Source organism: Actinia tenebrosa, unplaced genomic scaffold, assembly GCF_029948245.1.
Source record: "Actinia tenebrosa isolate PJP-AT-01 unplaced genomic scaffold, QUT_ActTen_1.0 PGA_scaffold7__59_contigs__length_16204524, whole genome shotgun sequence".
Lineage (NCBI taxonomy): Eukaryota > Metazoa > Cnidaria > Anthozoa > Actiniaria > Actiniidae > Actinia > Actinia tenebrosa.
In genome coordinates, this window is record NW_028292584.1 from 2,265,581 (window position 1) to 2,286,903 (window position 21,323).

The following is a 21,323-nucleotide window of genomic DNA, read 5'->3' on the forward strand; positions in this document are numbered from 1 at the left end:
CACAGAGTCCTAAAATTCACGCAGGAACCATGGATGCGCCCCTACATTGACTTTAACACGCAAAAGCGTACCGCAGCGAAAAATGACTTCGAGAAAAACCTCTTCAAACTGATGAACAACAGCGTGTTCGGAAAGACAATGGAGAACATCCGCAAGCGCGTAAGCGTAAAAATAGTCAGCACCAAAGAGGAAGCAGAAGCATACGTGTCACAGCCAGGCTTCGTTAGATACGTAGAAATGCTGAACTTCTACGTGATTCACATGAAAAGGGCAAATCTCTTACTAAACAAGCCCGTTTACACAGGCTTTACGGTGCTGGATCTATCGAAGCTGCTTATGTATGAGTTCTACTACGATAAGCTTAAGCCAAAGTACGGAGACCGCTGTCGCCTCCTGTACACAGACACCCACTCCCTAATTCTAGAAGTGCAAACGGAAGACGTTTACAAAGACTGCCTCCCCGACATAGACGAGTACGACACCAGCGGTTACCCGAAGGAGCACTTCCTTTACTCTGCGAAGAATAAGAAGGTAATTGGGAAGATGAAAGACGAAATGTTAGGAAAACCCATAGTAGAGTACGTGGGTCTGAAACCAAAGATGTACAGCGTGCTAAAGTTAGACGGCGTAGAAAAGAAAGCTAAAGGCGTAAAAAAGTACGTGGTTAAGAAGGACATTACGCACGAGTCCTACCTCAACGTATTACGAACACGTAAGGAACAGCGGCATAAGATGAACAGCCTGCGCAGCTATGGTCATCAGATACATAATGTCACGCAGGAGAAGGTATCCCTATCCGCATTTGACGGTAAGCGATGGATGTGTGATGACGGCGTGCACACGATAGCATTCGGACATCACACGATAAGCAGTTCTTCCATGACGAACCCACGCGTGGGACCATCATGAAGATAATACAAGATGGGCTGACCCTTCTTAGCTATTACGCTTCGGATCTGGTAAGTTTCCAAAGACCAATTAGGATCCGTAGCTCTTTTGGATCCTCCTTCTAATTCACCCGGTCCGTAGAGATATCGGACTGTGACATTACCTAATTTTTTTTCATGGGGGAAGACCGCCCTCGAACTTCTGACGAAGGACTTGTGTTCCACGTGTTTCTTTTTTATGGCATCCCTGGGTTTTATTCCCGTAGCCCTGGCCGCCTCGTTGTTCAAAGCCGCGACGACCTGGGGGAGCCTCTGAGTCCATTCCCTGTTGCGTTTGGAGGGATCTTCCAGCTCTTTCCAATACTGGTACCCAAAGAGGCGCTCGGCCAGGGTCTTATTGAATCTTTCGACGATGCTCTGACCCCTGTGGTACTCAGCTTCAGCTCTCCTAATCTTAGTGTCGTGGTCTTTCAGGGTCTTAGTAACGACGCCCATGAACTCTGTCCCCGCATCCACTTGCAGCAGCTTAGGCCATTTCAAGACGCGCTTATAAATCCTACCTAGGGCTTCTGCGACTTCCCCAGAATCCTTGCTGGTTATGGGTTCGGCGTCCTTGTATCTGCTTGCGATATCAACTACGGTCAAAGCGTACCTATAGGTCTTTTTTCTCACCTTGTCGTGCGGCAAGAAAAGCAAGTCCGCCTGATGAACTTCATTAGGGGTATTTACGGTAAAGCTGTGCCTGGGAATGTACTTCGGCACGGGAAGATAGACCTGCCAGAGGGTTTGTTTTCTTAGCCAGTTCTTAGCCGTTTCATCTGATACCCTGGCCGCGGTCGCGAGTTTCTTGATGGCCGACACTCCTTTCCAATAGCCTTCGGGTCCGTAGTAAATCCTTTTAAGTTTGTCCTCTACGCGGCCCATTATATGAATTCCAAAACGAGATTGATCTTGCGTCCGTTGAAATCCACCGTCTTTCCGTCCACTTTAATGGTGATGTTTATGCTTTCTACCAAATTAGACAAGTCATAGCTCAAAGAAATGGGAGTGTATTCTACTGGGTCAAATGGATTACCTTTGGGCAGAAACTTGGACATAAGAGAAGACTTTTCTCCATTGTTGTAACTATGGACCAAGTCGCAATAGACTTCATAAGAGGATGCGACTTTCCATTTCACGGGTATGGCCGCGTCGGTAATTGTCTTGCCTGAGGCACATAATAAAGATCCCAATGGGTCAGACTTTCCAAAAGTTACTGAATAGTTTGGCATATTATGTTTGAGGGTCATTTCGTGCGGCAATCCTGTGGTGAGCGTATAACCGTGTTTTGCTAATTCCTTAGCAAGGGTGATTGGTGTGTAATGTCCATCGGGCAGCAATACGCCTTGATAATTGCCGCCGCCTTTATGCTCAGTGACCAAGGCATTGACTAAATTATACCAAGAATTGTACAAAGAACAACTAACCAACCGAACTTTATGGGCTTTAATGGGGGGATTCAGATAAGTGGTAAAGTTATTTTCATCGCTTTCCAAAAAGACGATCATTATATTCTAGGCGCCAAAGGCGCCACTAGAGGCTAAGCACAGCTTAGACTAAATACGCCAAAGCTACGCCTCCCGCCAGCCCTGCGACTCCTACAAAGACCAACTCATTGTCGTTTTGTTTCTTAGAAGGCTGATAGTAATTCTTAAACTGAGGCTTTCTCAACCCCGTTAATGCCGAGGGGTGTGCCTGTGCATAAAGTTTAAAGGCGTAGTCTGTATTTTCGAAGTTCTTATCCGCCTGTATTTTGTCTTGGTAGTTCTTGTCCAACCAATCCCTGTAAGCTTGTCTTTTTTCATTCGAAGCTGCAACGTCTCGCTGATATTTCTCCAGCGCTAGGTCGTGTCTCTTCCTTTCGGCGGCTAAATCTCCGCTGCGATCACCTCTAACTAATCTATCCAAATACTGACCACCATAATTAGCTCCAGTGAATGCTAAAGCTGCAATAACTCCACCTGCGACCACGCTAGCCATTATATATTAGAAAATCACAGGGATTTTCACGAGTTATGTCGTTGGCAGGTACTTTTCCTTCCGTAGGTAATCCTTTACCATGATAGCCCCGCCTACGGCAGCGGTCATCTTAGCAAAGTTAGCGAAGCTCTTGCTTGGGTCTTCAGTAAAGTCTTCTTTGAGCACTTTCTTACCTACCCAACCAATACCCGCAACAATAGAAGTAATAATAGCTGCTTCTTCAACAGTTTTCAATAACGCGGTTGACATTATATTACAAAGCGAGAAGGAAAATCTAGGTCGCCACGGCACGTGGTGATAAATCTACTCCATTTCAGGGATCTTACTTTTTCTAACAGCTGGTTCCACAGGTGCGTGCGCGGGCGCGTGATATGTTGGTGGTTCTACTTTTGGCTTCGTAGCCCGCCATTGTAAGTAAAGGCTGCCTGCTGCTATAGCAACTCCTAACGCGCCAATGACGTACCCAGGATTAATGAAGGATTCCTCTTCTTTTTCCTCCACCTTTTCTTCTTTTTTGGCTTTGTTCTTTTTATTCATCTCCGCGAGCTTCTTTCCGGCAGCGACTCTGCCTGGAGATTTAACCTTGGTAATTTTCTGCTCCTCTTGGGGCTGCTCTACCTTCGACTCTGGTTCACTCATTTATATCTAAGGACTTGAAGGACTTGATAAGTACTTGAGAATGACTTAAGGACGACTTGGAAATAACCTGGGCGCGACCTGACCAAGTACTTAGGGATGACTAAACTAGGTACTTGAGGCGACTTGATCAGGTACCTCAGCAAGTGCCGCCTGGAAGACCTTTTCAACTTCTCTGTCCTTCTTGAAGTCCTTCCAAGACACCAGTACCTCCTTCAAGTCGACATGCTGAGCTACGTGAGGTGCCGCAGAGGCGACTGCCATTAACTTACCGCACTTCAAAGACAACCACCCACAGGTTATCTTAAGTTCTTGGGCGATGACATAGTCCTCGCTTATGTCCTTCCGCAGTTGCTCCACGTCGTCTATGGGCAGCGCAAGTCCGAGAAGCTTGGTGGCCAGCTTAATGGCTGAGTCTGCTACGGCGTCCGTGGTCTTACTTGCAAGGGCGGCCTCGTACCTCTTATGGAACTTCTTAACTTCCTCTTCTGACAACTTATTAACTTGCTCATGGGTAAGTTCCTTGCCTATCATTTCTTTACACTTCCCCGAAGACACAAGGATGTTAAGTTGTTCCTTAAGGTTACTTTCATCTAACTGTGTGGGGACTTCATCTAAGAGCTGCTCAATGTCCATATACATTAGGAATCATAGATTCCAACCGTGTAGGGAAACCTCAAAGAGAAGATCATCTTGGAATGTTGGTGCGTTTTTAAATGCCGCATGTATTCGTGTAACTGTTCCTTGGATATCTCACCGCCGTAGTCGCTTAAGATGGTTTCCAGGTCAGACTTACTTGGAGTATAAAATACTACGAGAGAGCCTATGTTTTCCCTGAAGGGTTTAGAGACACTGGTAAGCTGCTGCGAGAGCAACCAAACGCTGATATTGTCATGCCTACCGCTGAAGGCGAGTTTAACGAGCTCGGAGGTGCGCTTTTTTACGTCGTCCCCACAGGCAATGTCATCCAATATGAGGAGCGTCTGCGTATCTTTAGGGAATTGCTTGTGCCAGAACTTAAGATGGCTGGATAACTCGTTAGGGTCTAAGATATCTACGAAGAAGTCGTCGTCTTTCACTCCTATGCCCGTCCAGGTGCGGTTATTCACGTAGGTGGGGCAAAGCAGTACGATGTAGTCGAAGCGGTATCTAAAGGGTCCTAATAGCTGCTCTACCACGAACTGCGTTTTACCGCAGCCGGTGGGTCCTACGATCAGAGCGTTACAAGGAATATGGTTCGGATCCATTATATATACGATGGAGCCAGTGGAAGCAGTGCAAAGAAGGATTGCCACCGACGCAAAAGATAAAAGAGACACCATAGAAATGCAAAGGGAGGAGATAGACCGGTTAAAAGAGCGCGTGCAGGAGTTGTACGATGAAATGTGCGGTCTGAAGCGTGCAGAACGGTTTGGCGCGCTGATAACGATGGCAACGTGGGCTAAGGAGTCCGTTAAGGACTTCATGCGATATCCCCTGTAGAATGTTGACGTTTAGGTTAAATCTTTGTTAAGGATGCCTGGAAACTATTTAAAAAGTGTCTTAGAATGTTGACAATAAGGTTAAATCTTTGTTAAGTATATATGGAAACTATTTAAAAAGTGTCTCAGAATGTTGACGTTTAGGTTAAATCTTTGTTAAGGATGTTAAATGGAGGCTAAGATATTGTTAAGTATATATGGACTGCTTGTTGTGTAAGAAGGTGTTCAGCACCAAACAAAGACTTCAATACCACGTTCGTCGCGGCGTTTGTACAAAGAAACCCCTTAGCCGCGCTTGTAAGGATTGCGGTAAGGAATTCAGCACCGTTCAAAAGATGCAACAACATCAGGATAAACGCATTTGTGGGCTTTGTAAGGACTGTAATAAGGAATTCCACAACCCCTTCGAAATGCAGCAGCATCTGAAAAGGGGCGTCTGTAATCGAACCAGACAGTGTAGTTTCTGTAATAAGATACTTAGTAGTCGTCAACGTTTACAGACGCACCGGAGAACGCATTAAGTGAATTATCGATTTCTCTTTGGGGCGTATGACTTGGAAGGCGTGGATTGCTACCAATGTGCGGATTTGATGTGTCGCTGCCCGCATAAAGAGGATTACTTAAGGAATCGCATAGATTACCATAAGAAGATAGTCCGTACTTTCCCCTCTTTTGAACGCGCCGAAGGCATTCCGTGGACTAAAAGGGAGTATTGGAGGCAGGAGTGCGATCGTTGTGGTTGTGTTAGAGAAGAGGAACATATCTTCAACTGTCTTAACAAAGATTTAACCTAAACGTCAACATTCTAAGACACTTTTGAAATAGTTTCCGGGGTGTCTTAACAAAGATTTAACCTTATTGTTAACATTCTAAGACACTCTTTGAAATAGTTTCCGGGGTGTCTTAACAAAGATTTAACCTTATTGTTAACATTCTGAGACACTCTTTGAAATAGTTTCCGGGGTGTCTTAACAAAGATTTAACCTTATTGTTAACATTCTGAGACACCTTTTGAAATAGTTTCCACACATACTTAACAAAGATTTAACCTTATTGTTAACATTCTGAGACACCTTTTGAAATAGTTTCCACACATACTTAACAAAGATTTAACCTTATTGTTAACATTCTGAGACACCTTTTGAAATAGTTTCCACACATACTTAACAAAGATTTAACCTTATTGTTAACATTCTGAGACACTTTTGAAATAGCATTTCTTGGGGCCTTAATAGTAAAGCAGGGTTTGTGCAAAGAGTCTCAAATCCTGATCTTATTTTTCTTGTTGTTTGTTAGGGATCAACAATACAACAAGAATAATAGGAACCCCTTTTAAAGGTATATGCTAGCCTACGCAGCTGCCTTTCTGGGAGGCATTCTAATTACCCTTTCAATATATGGACTGTATTACTTGCGAACTACCTGCCGACTGCATTACCCCTCGTAAGCCACCGATACCCAAACCGCGTAAAAAATACACCTGCCTTCATTGCGACAGGGTATTCTCCGAAGGATCCTTTGTGGGGCATTGGTGCTCCGCGGATCCTAAAGCGCCGCGGACTTTAGCAGACGCGCTTAACTACAAAGAGGAGATGGAGTGACTCTTCTTTCAATGTCAAACTTCCATCGGCCATTTACCTTACCATAGCTGCGTAAGTGGGTGAATTCCTCGCCCTGAATTACGTACCGCACGCAATCCGGCGCCCAAAGGGAATATTCCTTACCTTCTAAGTCTTTGAGGACTAACCGTAAACGGTCGATGTCTTCGAAGACGACGTAATTTTTTATTTCGTATGCTTTACCGTGGACAAGATCACGCCAGTGAGTCAAGCTGAGCTTCATTATACCTATGGAATATCTTTAGGTGCGTTTTCAAAGTGGCGTAGGACTTAAACCGCTTTACACAGCCCTTACAGGGAATACGAATACCATCCGCGTAATCCATCAGGGCACGGCAGACAATGTCGTAATCGTTGCTAACCATCGTTAGGTAACCATTTACGTCAAGCTGTGAGATTTTCTTAGATTGCTTCGCGAATAAGACGCCGTTTCCTTTTGGGGTTTTCAACTCAATACACAACCCGCGGTATTTCTTATGCGCATTTAGGATTAAAAGGTCGGGTTGACCGGCTTGGTAGCCTTTTCGCCAGCAGGTTATTCGCTTGCTGTCTGAATCTTGAAGTTCGCCAAGACCCGGCGCTATGATGAAATCGGGGTAAAATCTACGTGTGTAGTCGACGACCTTCGCGTGTAGGTCGGCTTCATTTTCGATCTTGAATACTAACTTGTTTGGGCCGCCAAACCGCCTTTCTATTGCATATTTACCCGTTTTCCTTAGCGCGGGTAGGACTTCCTCAAAGACCCAATCACGAAACTCCACAGCTTTGGGTAGTTTGGAGCTAAATATCAGTTCGTACAAACCAGGTTCGGATATAAACACGGCATTTGGTTGCGTAGTAAAGGAGCGGTGATTCGCAGCCCCTTGTAGATCAACCCATTTTTTCTGGTATTTCTCAGATACGTGTGCTCTAATTGCATCTCTAGGGCGCTCATAACCCAACGCCAAGGCCACCTCCTTTGCTTTGAAGTACAAAGTTTCGCCTTGCATTATGCATTGCAGTTTGGTGTCGTTGTTTTCAAATACGCGAAGCATCGTATATCTAAGAAATATTTTAACACTAATACGCAACGCTCTTTAGCTGATTCATTTCTACGCTCAGTTGCGCGTCAGAGACGACGAAGACGTAGCAGTTTATTTTATCACCGTCGCCCGCGGAGGCATTCTTGGTGCGCTTGATCTCCAATGTTATGCCATCCTGCGTATTTACTAGACGTAAACCCTGACCATGTAGGTCTTCGTCGTTAATGGTGCGCATGTCAATCCACAGCGCATACTTATCCTTAAAGAATTCCTCAGGGCTAATTTGGTCGCCAAACTTGCGCATGGCCTCTCTGTACACGTCTGCGGGCTTTATCCCCTGGGAGTAGACCTTGTTTGGGACTCCGTTGATATTCACGCCGACGTTAGTAATGTTGGGGTTGTGAAAGGCTTCGGAGTCGCGCTTACCGGCCTCGTAGGGTTTGGCAAACACCAACATTAACCCCGTGAGACTTCTTCGGGGGAGGTTAATACTTTGGTTAATAACCTCATCCGTCTTATCCAGGAAGCTGAACGTCTTATACATCACTACGTGGTCGTATAAGAATGCCTTTCCGGCGCTATATTCCATGCCAGCGCTACGGGCCAGCTCTTCGCTGTACACCGTTTCGTACTGTAATTCTAGATTAGTGATAGAGTATGGGGTTGTCGTGGTAAGTGCACTACTTAGCCCACCAATGATGTTATTAGCATCTGCTAAAGTTACTTCAAGCTGCAGTTCGGCAAGCTGTCTTGGGTAATACACACCGTGATTCGTAATCACTTCAAAGTCCAGTGGTATGACATAGTTACTACCATAGGCGGTCTTTATTCGCTTTGCGTCTGCCACTGCGGTTTCTCCGCTGCCGTCAGTAGGTTGCGTTTTCGTAGGTGTGCGGACCTTACGTAGAATGACACTACCAATTCCTTGTTCTATCCTTTGCGCGCGGTCAAAGGCTGTCAACCATAGATCCTTATAGGTGGTATACAGATCGTACCTATTTAAGTCCAGCAAGGATTCCCCGGCGAACTTTACGCGCATCTTAGAAACGATGTTGCGACCCACGTTGTTAACGATAATCCTTTCATCTGTGGGGCTTGACTGCACCGCTAGGTCAAACCTCAAAGCCAAGGTGCCAGGAACTAAGACTAGGTTATCCGTTAGGCGGGGCACGCCTACGTACAGGGTTTCCCCTGGCTTAGCGCTGCTGGGGGTAAAGGTGACCCGGTGAAAGGTGCGTTCTGCTTTCAGCCCGCCAACCTGCTTAGGTAATACGTTGGGATTTAACTTTGAGCTTATCATATATAATGGAAGTAGAAGGAACAGACCCCGACTTCGATCCCACCACTGAGGAAGGTCAGGCTGACATTAACGACGGTGATGAAGAACCGCTGCTTCCCACCCAACAAGTCGACGATTCCCTAAGGGATAGGATTGCAAAGGCCCTAAGACATCCCAAAGCACGCGAGTACACGTTTCCGCGTGAGCACATAGAGCTTCAAAACATGGGCGAGCCGGAAGCAGCCGCGCGGGAAACCGTAGAGTGGGCAGCGCGGGAGCTAGAGCTGCGCTACGACAACTTTGATGCTGACGACGTAAAGCTCACGGAAAAGGGAAACAAAGTCCTCATAAGCGTCCAAGACTTAAGATTTCCCGACAAAGACCGCTGGACAAAACCGCAAAACCTCTTTGATGAGGAGGGCAACGTTAGGGGTGACGTCTTGAGATTAAGAGGCTTTCAGCGTGCTACTAGAAGCCTGTTAGAAAGGCTGCACAACTTAACCGAAAGGACCAACGCGGAAAAACGTGCCGCGGATCTGCAAAGGGAGTTAAGAGAAAAAGATGTAGAATATGCAAAGCAAGGTCAGCTACTTGCCGATGCTGAAAAGAAGTCCGCCCATCAAGATGAAAGAATAAAAGAAATAGGAAATCAGGTGGATCAGGCCCTGCGCGAATTAGACAAAGCACGGGAGGACTTAGGAGAAGCCCAAAGCTCTGGCGCCTCAGTGGAAGCACTGCGGGAAACGTTGGAAGAAAGGGAGGAGGAATACATGAAGCAAAACCAGCGGCTTGCCGACGCGCATAGGAGGGAGGTCGAATTTAAAAATCAAGAAATAAGGGAGCTGGTAGACCAAAGAACCCAAATTCGACGCGAAAGAAATCAAACTCAAAGGGCTCTTAACCTCGCCCTGCAGGAGTTGGATCTAATTAAAGACGATACCGATAACCTACAAACCACCATAGCCGGCTCTTTAGTGGAACGGCGACGGTTAATGGCTGAAATCAATACTAAGGAGGAGCAAATCCGGCAAAGAGATCAGGCTATCGAAGACCTGGAGGGGCAAATAGAGCGGCAGCAAGAAGTAATCGAGGACCAAACTCGTCCCGAAGAGGAAGGGGAGGCAGCCCAAAAGGAAGTAGATACGCTTGAAATACGCCTTGCGGAATTACGGGCGCAAAAGGACAACCTGGAAAAAGAGCTCGGGCTTACCACCAAGGAAAAGGTAAAAAGAGCCCTTTTGAAGTATGGCGTTCCACTGGCATTTGCGGTTGCTATTAGTACCGTAGTAGGAGTCATCCTATCCACGCTTAAGGCTACAGGCGCGGGCGTAAAGAAATTAGGCAATGGGCTGACGGACTTGGGAAAAAAGATGGCAGGCGGTCTTCCTGGGCTGCTGGGTAGCGTTTTAAGCCTGACACTGAAGACCGGCGGCGAACTGTTGAAGTTCGTGGGGAATAACATTTGGATCTTGGTCGTCGCTATCGGCGTGGTCCTTTTGAAGAAGATGCGGGGTTGATCTTATCCTTGTGTATTACTGGCGGCTTATAATCGTCGTCGGGTGCACGGGGTGTTCTCGACTGGGGATAAGTAAAGATAGTATTCCCACCGCCTTGATAATGCGGAACTAGCGGTATGGCAGTCATAGTAGAAATGGTCTTATGATTAAAAGTAGAATCGCTTGGCGCAGCTGATTGTGAAATAACAGCGTTTATCTTAACTTCGACATTAACGTTAGATGTTGCGTCAGTATTGATCTGAAGCTTTGCGTATTGACAATTAGCTACCATGTGAAAGGTTATTGGTACTATATCGTCTAGACTATTTGGCGGTTCATATGAAAAATGAGCTGACCGTCTAGTATTTTTCAGTGTTCTGTATGGTAACAATGGATCGTTATTCTCATCTACTACTCTAAATCCAATACCATATTCCTCCCTTACGCTAATACAAATTGTGCACATAATCAATCCCAACCCACCAACCTTCACCCACAATTCCGTGTCAACCCAATTAGCATTACGCAAGTATCTATCTTCCTCCAGAAAATAAAGGAATGAATCCTCCTTAGTATGTGGGTTCATATATACCAGCAAATAAATTTGCTTCTAGAGACTCATTACCGTAAGAGTGCAAATGGTTGCGTGGTTATATTTTTCATCTCTCTGATTTTCTATGCTATTTATGCAAACGCTCCCGGTGTCATCTACGCGCATTTGCAGCTTTACCTTCCCATGGCAATCGGCGACCATATGAAAAGTCCAAACCGATAAATTCTCAGCGCTGTCGGTGTTCGGCTCTACGGAGAAATGCACAGGCTCCCTGTTGTTTGTCTTCACACGCATAGGCTGCAGTACGCCGTTGTCATCCAGGAACCTAAAGCCGACGTTGGCGTGACTGCTCGCGCCCATGCAAATACTACAAAGGATCAATTTCTTTCCTGAGTAGTTCAAATTCACGGACATGCCCGTGACATCAACCCAAGATGCCTGGGTGTATTTTTTCTCGCCTGTGTAAGTCGTATAGACACAATCTACTCCAGCTACGTAGGGGTTGTTCATCGCCATATATAATAGCTCAGACCAATGCTTGCAGCTGCTAGGCCGGCTTTTAATAAGTTATGGTCATATTCCTCAGGTATCGCAGGCAGGACCTTCTTTTTGGGCTTCTTCTTTACGTTCTTTGGTGCGGGCTTTTCTACGTGCTCCTTCTTAGCCTTCTCCACGAAATGGGGGATGCTTCTAAGAGTGTCAGAGTTCACGTCATTCACCCCAAACTTCATATCCTTGGTTGCTCGCTGCAGCTTGTTGTTGTATCCCACGACGGAATCGGCGTTGATAACCAAATTACTTGGCATTAACCAACAACCAGGACTCAAGGCATAATCCAGTCGCACTTTAGACTGCTGCACTGCAAGTTGATATCTCTGCACCGACTTAGAGATCTCATTCTCGATAACAGCGCTTTCGAAGAGGACAAGGAATACTTGTTGCGTTTCCTGTGACGCACCGGAGGCATCTACGATGGGGCTGCGAGTGCTAACCTGGGCCCCTAGAATGCAGTAAACAAAGGCTTCGATGCTTCGATTAATCCTTGCTAGGTTTTTCAGTCCAATGCCCTTTGCGGCAAAGAAAGGCGCCCAAGGATACTTTTCTTTGCTTTCTATGTAGTAAATTAAATTACCCTTCGTTCCGCTGCCTCCTAAGTCCGAGAATTCGTAAGAGCTAGGATACCCCATGCCCGGCGTTTCTATGCTGGCACCAACATACGAAGCATAGGTGTAAGTCTCTCCTAAACCATGGGCGGTACCCTCTTTGTTACGAAAATCGGGGTTGGTAAGCTTAAACTCATTCCTTAATCGCTCCCATGCGACTTTGTCATATTTGTTATCCTTCGGGTTAAAGATAGTGTCACTAGGAAGCGGCGCTCCTAACTCAAACAATATCCTACGAATAGTAAAAGCAACATGAAATCGCAGGAAAGGAATATGGAACATATCCGCGGCTATACCGCATCCTTTAGTAGCAGCCCAGACGGCAAAGTTTAACTGCTGCGGCCAATACCGCATGTTGGGACCTGATAACCATTCTCTGGATTCTTTCCCTGAGGTATGTTTCATGGCAGTTTCTCTAAAGATGTCTCTGACCTTTGTCTTGAAAGTCGTAGGACCCACGGGGATTTCTAAGGAGGTAACCATCTTAGCAAAGTCATTCGCTCCACCTTTGTTGTCGTAAAATGGGTAATTCTGGGTTGCCGGCAATAGATTCTCTGGAAAATTAGGTTGCCTTTCTTTATGCTTAACGGTCGCCTTTGGCTCCAAGTCCGCATTGCTGTACATCCTAGAGCCGTTATAGTAAATACCATCGGGCCTTCTTTCGAACTTACTAGGGTCTGCATGCGGAAACATCTTCCTAAATGCTCTCCAATTCCAGTAATCCCGGTTGTCGTGATGTGGCTGCTCCTCTATGTTATTCCCAAAAGCGTCGTACATTAGTATATATAATGGATGTTATACCATCAGCACCTAAGTTGTACCCAGATGTTCCCTATACTACACCTAACGAACTAAACGCCGAAAACTTTCGTCTGAATAAAGCGAACTTAATCTTGGCTTACTTGGAAGGACAAGCAAAACACTACGAAAAAGTCCGAAAAAAGTACGTCAGAGCCCGGAGTACGCTACATAAGATTGCGATAACTTCAGGATCCATATCTGTTGTGTTAACGGGCTCCGGCGTTGCTACTTCGCTTACTGGACCGGGAATAATCGTTGGAGTTCCTTTGGCCGGCGTTGGGGCAGCCTGTGGTATTATTTCTGCTGTTGCTACGGGTATTATGAAACAGTTGTCAAGCAAGATATCCAAGCATGACACGACAATAGCTCTGTCAAGGGCTAAAGTAAATACAATTACCGATCTTGTCTCAAAGGCTTTGCGTGACAGAAAGATAGACGACGTCGAATTCTCGCTTATTCTGGCCGAAGAAGACAAATACGAGAAATTAAAGACGGACATAAGGAATAAAAAAACAGTCGTAAAAGATCTTTCCGAGGAATCTCGCAAAAAGATCTACCAGGAGGCAAAAGAAGAGCTTCAAAGAAAGCTTGCTCAGTAAACATCGTGACAGGATTCTATTTACATATCGAACGCCGGCTGTCAGGTTCATATGCAAATTAGTTTCACAAAATATTACACAAAATATTACGCAGCCTGCATCGTTTTCACAAAATATTACACAGCCTGCATCGTTTTCACAAAATATTACACAAATGTGAAAAAACTTGTGTAAAATCATCGCCTGGGAATCCATCCCAATAAGGGGTGGTTGGGGTCTATTTTGTAAAATATTTCGTAAATTACGTCAGGGTAATAAGGAATATCCTTATTCAGCCGACAAAACATCCACTCGGCTTTTGTCATATCAGAAACCTCAGGAATAGACTTACCGGTAATTTCAGACAAAATGTAAGAGATGTCTTTGTAATATTTCCCTAGCTTTAATTTTTTCAGCGTTTTCCGTAGACTTTGTGGGGTTGGCTCTTCTAAATGGTCTATGATTTTCTTCTTTACTTCGGTGTCTAAATATACCGGTCGATAACCTTGGATATGACTCATCCAGTCCCTGAAGTATTTTATTCTCTTATATGGCGTTTTCTTACGACCTCCATTGGCGTAATACTGCTCTCTGGTAGCATTTGGTACGGCATTATGAATATTCTTACCACACTCGTAACACTGTGCTGACGTGTCGTCTTCTATTTGCATTTTCTTACCACAACACCAAAAGGGTTCTGGCTTAGGTATGATAACTTTAGGTCTTAGACAAATTATGCAAAAGTCGTTAACGAACTTCTTACATTCTTCGCACTCCATATATAGACTAACATATTTAAGTGCGCTGTTGCCCTCAACCACACTTGGAGTGGGGGTCGTCCGTAGGTGGATTTTTGACACGGGTCTTGCCCCGTGTTGAGATTGCGCTGGAACCCCCATTCCCTATACTACTACGCATAATTCCGTTTCACGATTGATTTTTGCAAATGCACAAAAAAACGTAAATAAATATCCAGAGTTGGTCACGCTATTTCGTAAAGCCGAGTTACACTTGTCACGCATTTAGCATTCGATTTATTCTCAATAAGTTGCTCTAAGAGGGTATACTGTGTTGCCTGGCGGGTGGAACAGCTTCGAAACGTCAAAATGCTGTTATGTAGCAGCAGCTATAGATTTCGTTTGCACATTCGTGTGCTATTCGTTTATCTGCGCGCGGGCTTCCTTTGCTAAAGCCAATTTTCCAAACAAAAAACAAAACAAAAAAAAACAAAAAACAAAAAACAAAAACAAAAAAACAAAGATGGCGTTGTTCACCAAAGCAGATTTTTTTTTCATATTGTAGTAGAGCAACTTGTAAGCAAATGGAAAACATGGAAAACATTTTCAAATGTTAGCACTTTAACAAAAAACATGGATATACATGTACATTTGTCAACTTGGATTTAGTCTTAGTATTGACTGGCATTAAGTTCTTCTTTTGTCGGTTATTTTCTTGAACAAATCATTGTGTAAAGTTGATTTTTTTAAATAGAAAGTGATCAGAATCGGGTCGGCAGCTTGTAAAATAATTTAAAAGTCGAAGCCATTGATCAGGCACGTAGTTCTTTAAAGTGCACCTACACCCTATGTTTTACATTCTTAACTGTTTGTACTGAACATTTTAAAATGTTTTGTGTTATTTTGGTCACATTTGAAAAAAAAAAAAAATTTTGAATGCGATAAATTGTTTTAAAAATACGAAATGTGTGGGTCAGAATCAAAGCGGGAGTCTGGGTTCGAGTGTGACGTCACCGCAGGCCATGACTCTTTGCTTGGTGCCGGAAAGTTAGTAAACAAATCAATTACTTTTGAGAGACAGACGAGCTTGTTGAAGAAAAATTCGTGAAGATGAGCTCTGATATAGAATCTGTGGTAATCCGTGGTTGTGTTAACCTGTGGCCGAAGTCACACGTTGCTCGACCCAGTCTCCTCTGTAATTACGGCCATGGTCCACTTACTTCGGCTAAAATGGTCTATATTCCAATCTTTGACAAAACACCAAAATCTCCCGTTTTGATGGATCTAAAAAAATTTTTCAGAGAGCTTTTATTGTGACTTAAAGTTTTACCCCAGAACGGAAAAAATAGTGTGTAGGTGCACATTAACACCACTAGTTTATCTCTTAGAACCGATCTTCGATTACAGAAAATACTGCTTTCAATAAATAAATAAAAGCATGAATAGTTAAACGAAATGATCTGTTGCCCATGAAGTTTCATTATTTTTAGAAATCCTCGCTTCGTAGTCATTAACATCTTGCTTAAGATTCCTTGCTTACGATGGTAAATTAATATTTCTAGTTTGGCTGTCTTTAATTGGCTGACATTAATTTCTATCACGTGATATGTTAGCTCCGCCCTCTAATAATCACTTGACAATATAGTGACATTGATTGACAGCTGGCACATATAAACTGTCTGCCTGTAAACTGGAATCCTACAGCAGAAGCCAGCAAAGGTTTCTTGGGTTAGGTCCTGAAGAGCTCTGGGGTAAAACTATAGGGAATGCTCATCGTATCTCATATGGGTAAGAATCTACGATTTTGTATTCGTTTTGGGTGTCAAAAATTCAAATTAGAATTTCGTCATTTCTTGGTGTCTTTTAAGGTATCTCATGGGGATTAAAAATCATACAGCGACGCCCTTTCTAAAAGATAACTGATATTTTTAGTGGTGTTTTTATTGAAATACATTTTCTTGTCAATGTAAATTAATAATATCTTTCAATGGCTTTCCAAAGTTCTTTTCCCCCCTCAAATTTGTTAATTTCACAAATCATTTGGCGAGCTGTAAATATCTAAATCAATCTAGATCATTGCGAGCGACAGAGAAGTGATTCTAACCAAGTTGAAATATTCAATATATTAACATGCACTTCCTTTCTCAACCTTTTTCAAAAGTATTTCAAGAGATAATCGAATGAAATATAAGGCTTGAAGAAATAAGTCGAGTGATTTTAGCCGGTTATACACCTTTATTGTCACACAATTAATTGAGTAATACACATTTATCTAGTATGGAGTAGGGGAATTAATTTGTCGCGTTTGCAAGCAAGCAAGCAAGTAAGCTTGATGACCAAAATAAGTGTACTATATTTATTGCTATAGATAACAGGTTATTGTAGACTACACATCAATTTGACATTTTTGAGTCTTAGTAGATTCAGGCATTTTTTTTAGAACTTCTGCATGGTTCATTGTCCACCCGGAAAGCAACAGACACTACCCTTACTCGAGCACGAATTAGTGTAGTGATATCCTTTAGTTGGGCAGTTTTTTCGCCAAAACCACCAGTCGCCATACGGTCCACCATCATAACAATCACATTTCATGGCTCGGAGTTTCAAATGTACTTCTATAAAACGTAAAAAAATATCAAACAATTAACAAAGGGAACCGGAATATTAGTACTGAATTTGTTTAGAAACGGCAGATTATTTTTCATGTTTTATCGATACCCTGAAACAATCTCTGGGCTGATCAAGGCAAGGACACAACTAACAGTTATAGATCGAATTTGAACTGAGCAAATTGAGTTCTACGAAAGGAAAGCCTTCTAATCAAGGAAGAGAGTTAAAAAATTCTACTCACTTGTGATAAATGAGCAATATTTACCTAGTTTACCTTTCAATTCTAATGTTTACCATAACTTACAAATTCATCGCGCGCTGATTGGTTATTTTTAATCATCAATGAGAGGACAGACAGATAAAGCTGACGTTAACGAGCGCGCGCTCTTTCCGTTGGTTATTTTGATCCGGCGCTACTGAAAAATGAGAAGTTTTTATCGTTTTTGTTATGGTAAAAACAAATAGAGATCAGTTTTGTATGTGTCGGTCCTCTTATTGACGATAAATTTCGTCATCACATTGTCAAAGTAGTATGCGGATCCACGGCTACGCCTCGTTGATCCACACTACTTTGACACTCTGATGACGCAATCTATCGTCAATAAGAGGACAGACACATGAAAACTGCTGTCTATTCGTTAAGTACTCGGAATTTCGTCTTCATTCAAAACGGTTTGTGAACGCAAACCCATCTTTTTCTACAAAAGCCTTTCAAAAACATTTTAGTTATTATATTCAGTACCTTCTTTGGCCGCAAAGACAAGAGTAACACAAAGCACCAACACAGCCAGGAAGACAGTTTTCTCCATTTCGTTTGTTACACACCGAGTTGTTATCTGTCAAAGAAAAATTCAAAAATATAAATTCAACGTACCATGTCGGGCAATTTTAGCTGAAAATGTATTAGCACAACTTTGAAGACATGGGTTTTTCACATCGAAAAATGATCGATGTTTTCTTTTCTTGAACTGACTAAGATAAGAAGATGAAGTAAATTACCTTCTTAATTCTTAGAATCTTCTTTGAGGCAGTAGACTGTCTTGTTTCAGTACTTCTTACCAGTCTTTAAGATGGGTTTCAGGAATGAAAATCATGGCTTGGCTCGTCTATTTGTACTGTGATAATTTAGCCAAGGTCTTTGAGGGTGGGGAACAGTAGGGTTTTGTCAGGTGTTTATGTAGATCTGTTAGGGTGTGTTTGTGGGAGTGTTTAAATCATTTATATATATTTTTAATGTTTTGTTTATTATATATTGTAAAGTATTATTTATATTGCATGTTAACCAATTAAAGAATAGTGGGAAAAAGAATGTTCAAATATAATCTATTATAAATTGAGCGGTCCTTGTCAAGACTCCAAAGAGATTTGAAGGGCCAATTTTAACGACAATATAGACCTCGCCCCTATCCCCCCCCCCCCCCCCCCTCCCGATATTATGATTATACTAGTTGAGCTATAAAAACAAGTCAACGAAAAAGAAAAAAAATACTGAAATTATTCAACAAGGGTGGATGCTATATTTACCCTTTAATTATTCAGTTAGTATTCATTGGAAAAAATTGCTCATACATTTGGAATATTTGATCTTTTCGGTCTTTTTTCTCTCTTTTCAAAGCAAAAGGCTGTTCTTAAAAGTAAAGTTATATAGCACAAGTAAACTGCGTGACAAAACATCCTAAATGAACCGTACATCTTTTGTTCTTTCGCTAACTAGTAGTTAGCGTGTTTTCGAGGCTACAAAAACTAAGAAACCATAAGAGGCGAATGTATAGGCCAACAGATAGTATGAGCTTATAAAATCACCAAAAATACGGTTCTAAATTTTAACAAAATCCTATGAACTATATACCAACATGTTCAGGAAAGCCTGGGGTTTTTAAATTCATTTCTGTTTTTTTGACCGGTTCTGTTTTATTTCAAGGAGAGACGATTTTATGAATCTATGGAATTTATGGATTTATGACCAAAACATTGTGGGATAATTGTTATGTTTTGTTTGTTTTGTTGTTTTTTTTCGTAGAAGAACCACTGAGTTTTCGTATGAGTGGAAAACACGGTACTGACTTACTGCATGTATACATGCCATAAAATTGAAATGGCTTTCCATTGGTTTCCAGTATACAACAGTAGGGTTACGAAATCATATTGTAGTATCGTTTCCCGGGCACTTATACGAAAACCGCTCTATCTAGTTTTGCCGCCGACACGTATAGCCTGGTACCACACGGTATAGTGCGAGTTTGTTATTTTGTTAATCGTTTTCTTTGATGTCAAATTGAAGCTAAACGCTACACGAAAGTCAAAAGAAAATAATAGAAAACGAAATGTTTTATAGTTTGGGAAAAATTTAAAGTAATATCTCGAGTACATGTAGTTCTGCAACGTTTCAGAGCCTTAACTAACTATGAATAAACTTATCTTTCAATTGAAATTTAACAGTAGACTAGTCAAATGTTATATAAAAATAGCATATTTTTATCGCAGTGGATCAACTTAGAGATGATGTTTCAGGGTTCAATGATATTGAGGTAACCAAAACTAAAGCAACAACGAGAAAACGAAGGAATAATAAAGCTATTATTTCTTTAGGTTACAACTATTGATGGTCCATTTTTCTAGACTAGACTAGTCGTTGAAGATTTAATTTCAGTCCACGTGGACTAAGGGACTACTTTGTAAACAGCTTCATTATGACGGCGGAATTATTTTTAGATTAATACGAGTTTCATCATTGCCTTGCTAGTCATATGTTTTAGTTCTAAATGCTTACAACCAAAGTTCCAGTCAATATGGATTTCACTACAGCTGTGAATTTTCTCTCATTCAGATTGATCTTGAGTAGGGGAAATATATACCAATAAATTACGTCAGCAAATCACGTGCGCGATCGAAACCGCTTTTCTTTCAAACCTCCCCCTTGTTTTTTTTTTAGTAAACCTTTGGCTTTGCAAAGCTGTATCCATAACAACACACAACGATACGCGCCAGCTACATGAATTTCGAAATACAGACGATCTAAATTTAGGTAACCTTCAGGATTAGAAGTGAAAAGAATATAATGACATGAAAATTATTAATGATATTAAAACTAACAATAATAACGGCACTCTAGAGCGGGTCTTCCTCAGTCATGGTCAGCATCGAAGAACTCAGGCTCGTGGTTGGACAGCATTGCTTTCAATCTTGTAATCAAAGGCCTTTCTTACTGCGCATGCTCGAAGAGGTAATTGCGCTCTGAAACACTCCAATATTCCCTGCCTTTTGATTCAGGCGGTGGTAGTCACGCACCGCAAAGCCCGCTTGTACAAATCAAGGCCAATTTCCACCCTTTAAACAAAGGGGCCTCTATGGCCCTTTCACTTCTTCTTAACTTTTGCTATCTATAGAATGCCGGTAACTGTGCTAAAGACTTTTGTTTGCTGTATGATTCACTTCTTGTGTTGCTACTATATTCAATGTTTCACGAACAAAACAACCAAACTTGGAAGTAAAATATTTAACAATTGAGTTTAATACAATTTAATGTGAGATTACAAATCAATAGGGGGAAAATGGCATTTTCTGTCTTTATCTACTCGTACTGGCTTTACCGGAGTCTTCGGGGCAGAGGATGGTCACTCGTTCGCAGTCAATCATAGGAGAAAACCTAAAATTTATTCAGAACCGTCGAGAAGGGAAGAGCTCCGCCTTAACAGAGTCTAGTTTGTCAAGGAAAAGAGAGCGTGCCTGACTCGAGAAGGAAGAACAACAGATATATTGGATGGTCGAGAGGACGACAACGTTTATGCTTAAGGTGGCTCGATACAATAATTTTGAAGTACGACTCCTCGACTTGTATTGCAAACTGCGCGGCACCAGATATACCTTGGTATATAACAAACATTATTTATAAGCTAGATACCATCGGGAATTTATATAGGAATTAAACAAAGTAGCGCGCGAAAAAAAATGTTTTAGGTCATTTTTTATCGATTTTTATACTTTCTCGTATTACATAGGACATTATCTTGAACTCGTATTTTTTTTTTATGTGATTTTTTTTCCCGATTATATTTTTACCATTCACTTTTATTTAAATCGGGCTCCCTGTGTTTACGGAGAGAAAAGTTTTGCCTCCTGCGCTCAAACGGCGCGCGCATTGACATTAGGCAAAATGTCAAGAAAACGAGCTTTTCACTTTTTCATAGCTCTGAACAAATTCGGGACATCCTCGTGTAAGGTGGCTGCCTACTTTTGAACGTTCGTTTTGAGTCCACGATGTGCGAGCGCTCAAAAACCGCTGAAAAATCTACAAGATTTTATTGAAGAACCATACAGGGCAAAACCCTCAAATTTTTCACGGGACTCTATTTTTTAATAGCTCATTCGAAAAAACTCCTAAAAATCTATGTTATATCAACATTTAGGAAATGTTTAAATCAGTAACACATGAAAAAATAGAT

The 21,323-nt window shown here is 42.3% G+C and overlaps 1 protein-coding gene across 1 annotated transcript in view; it reads right to left on the reverse strand.

Moving 5' to 3' along the window:
- Positions 1–16,488: 16,488 nt before the first annotated feature.
- Positions 16,489–21,323, reverse strand: part of LOC116299709 (delta-actitoxin-Amc2a-like) — a 117,184-nt gene continuing 112,349 nt past the window's right edge. Inside the window, exons 2-4 of the mRNA XM_089040505.1 lie at positions 17,881–17,944; positions 17,624–17,717; positions 16,489–16,886 (exon numbers count right to left, since the gene is read on the reverse strand). Of these exons, the coding sequence (XP_088896631.1) occupies positions 16,726–16,886; positions 17,624–17,690 (228 nt within the window). The 5' untranslated portion in view covers positions 17,691–17,717; positions 17,881–17,944 and the 3' untranslated portion in view covers positions 16,489–16,725. The remainder of the gene's footprint in view (positions 16,887–17,623; positions 17,718–17,880; positions 17,945–21,323) is intronic.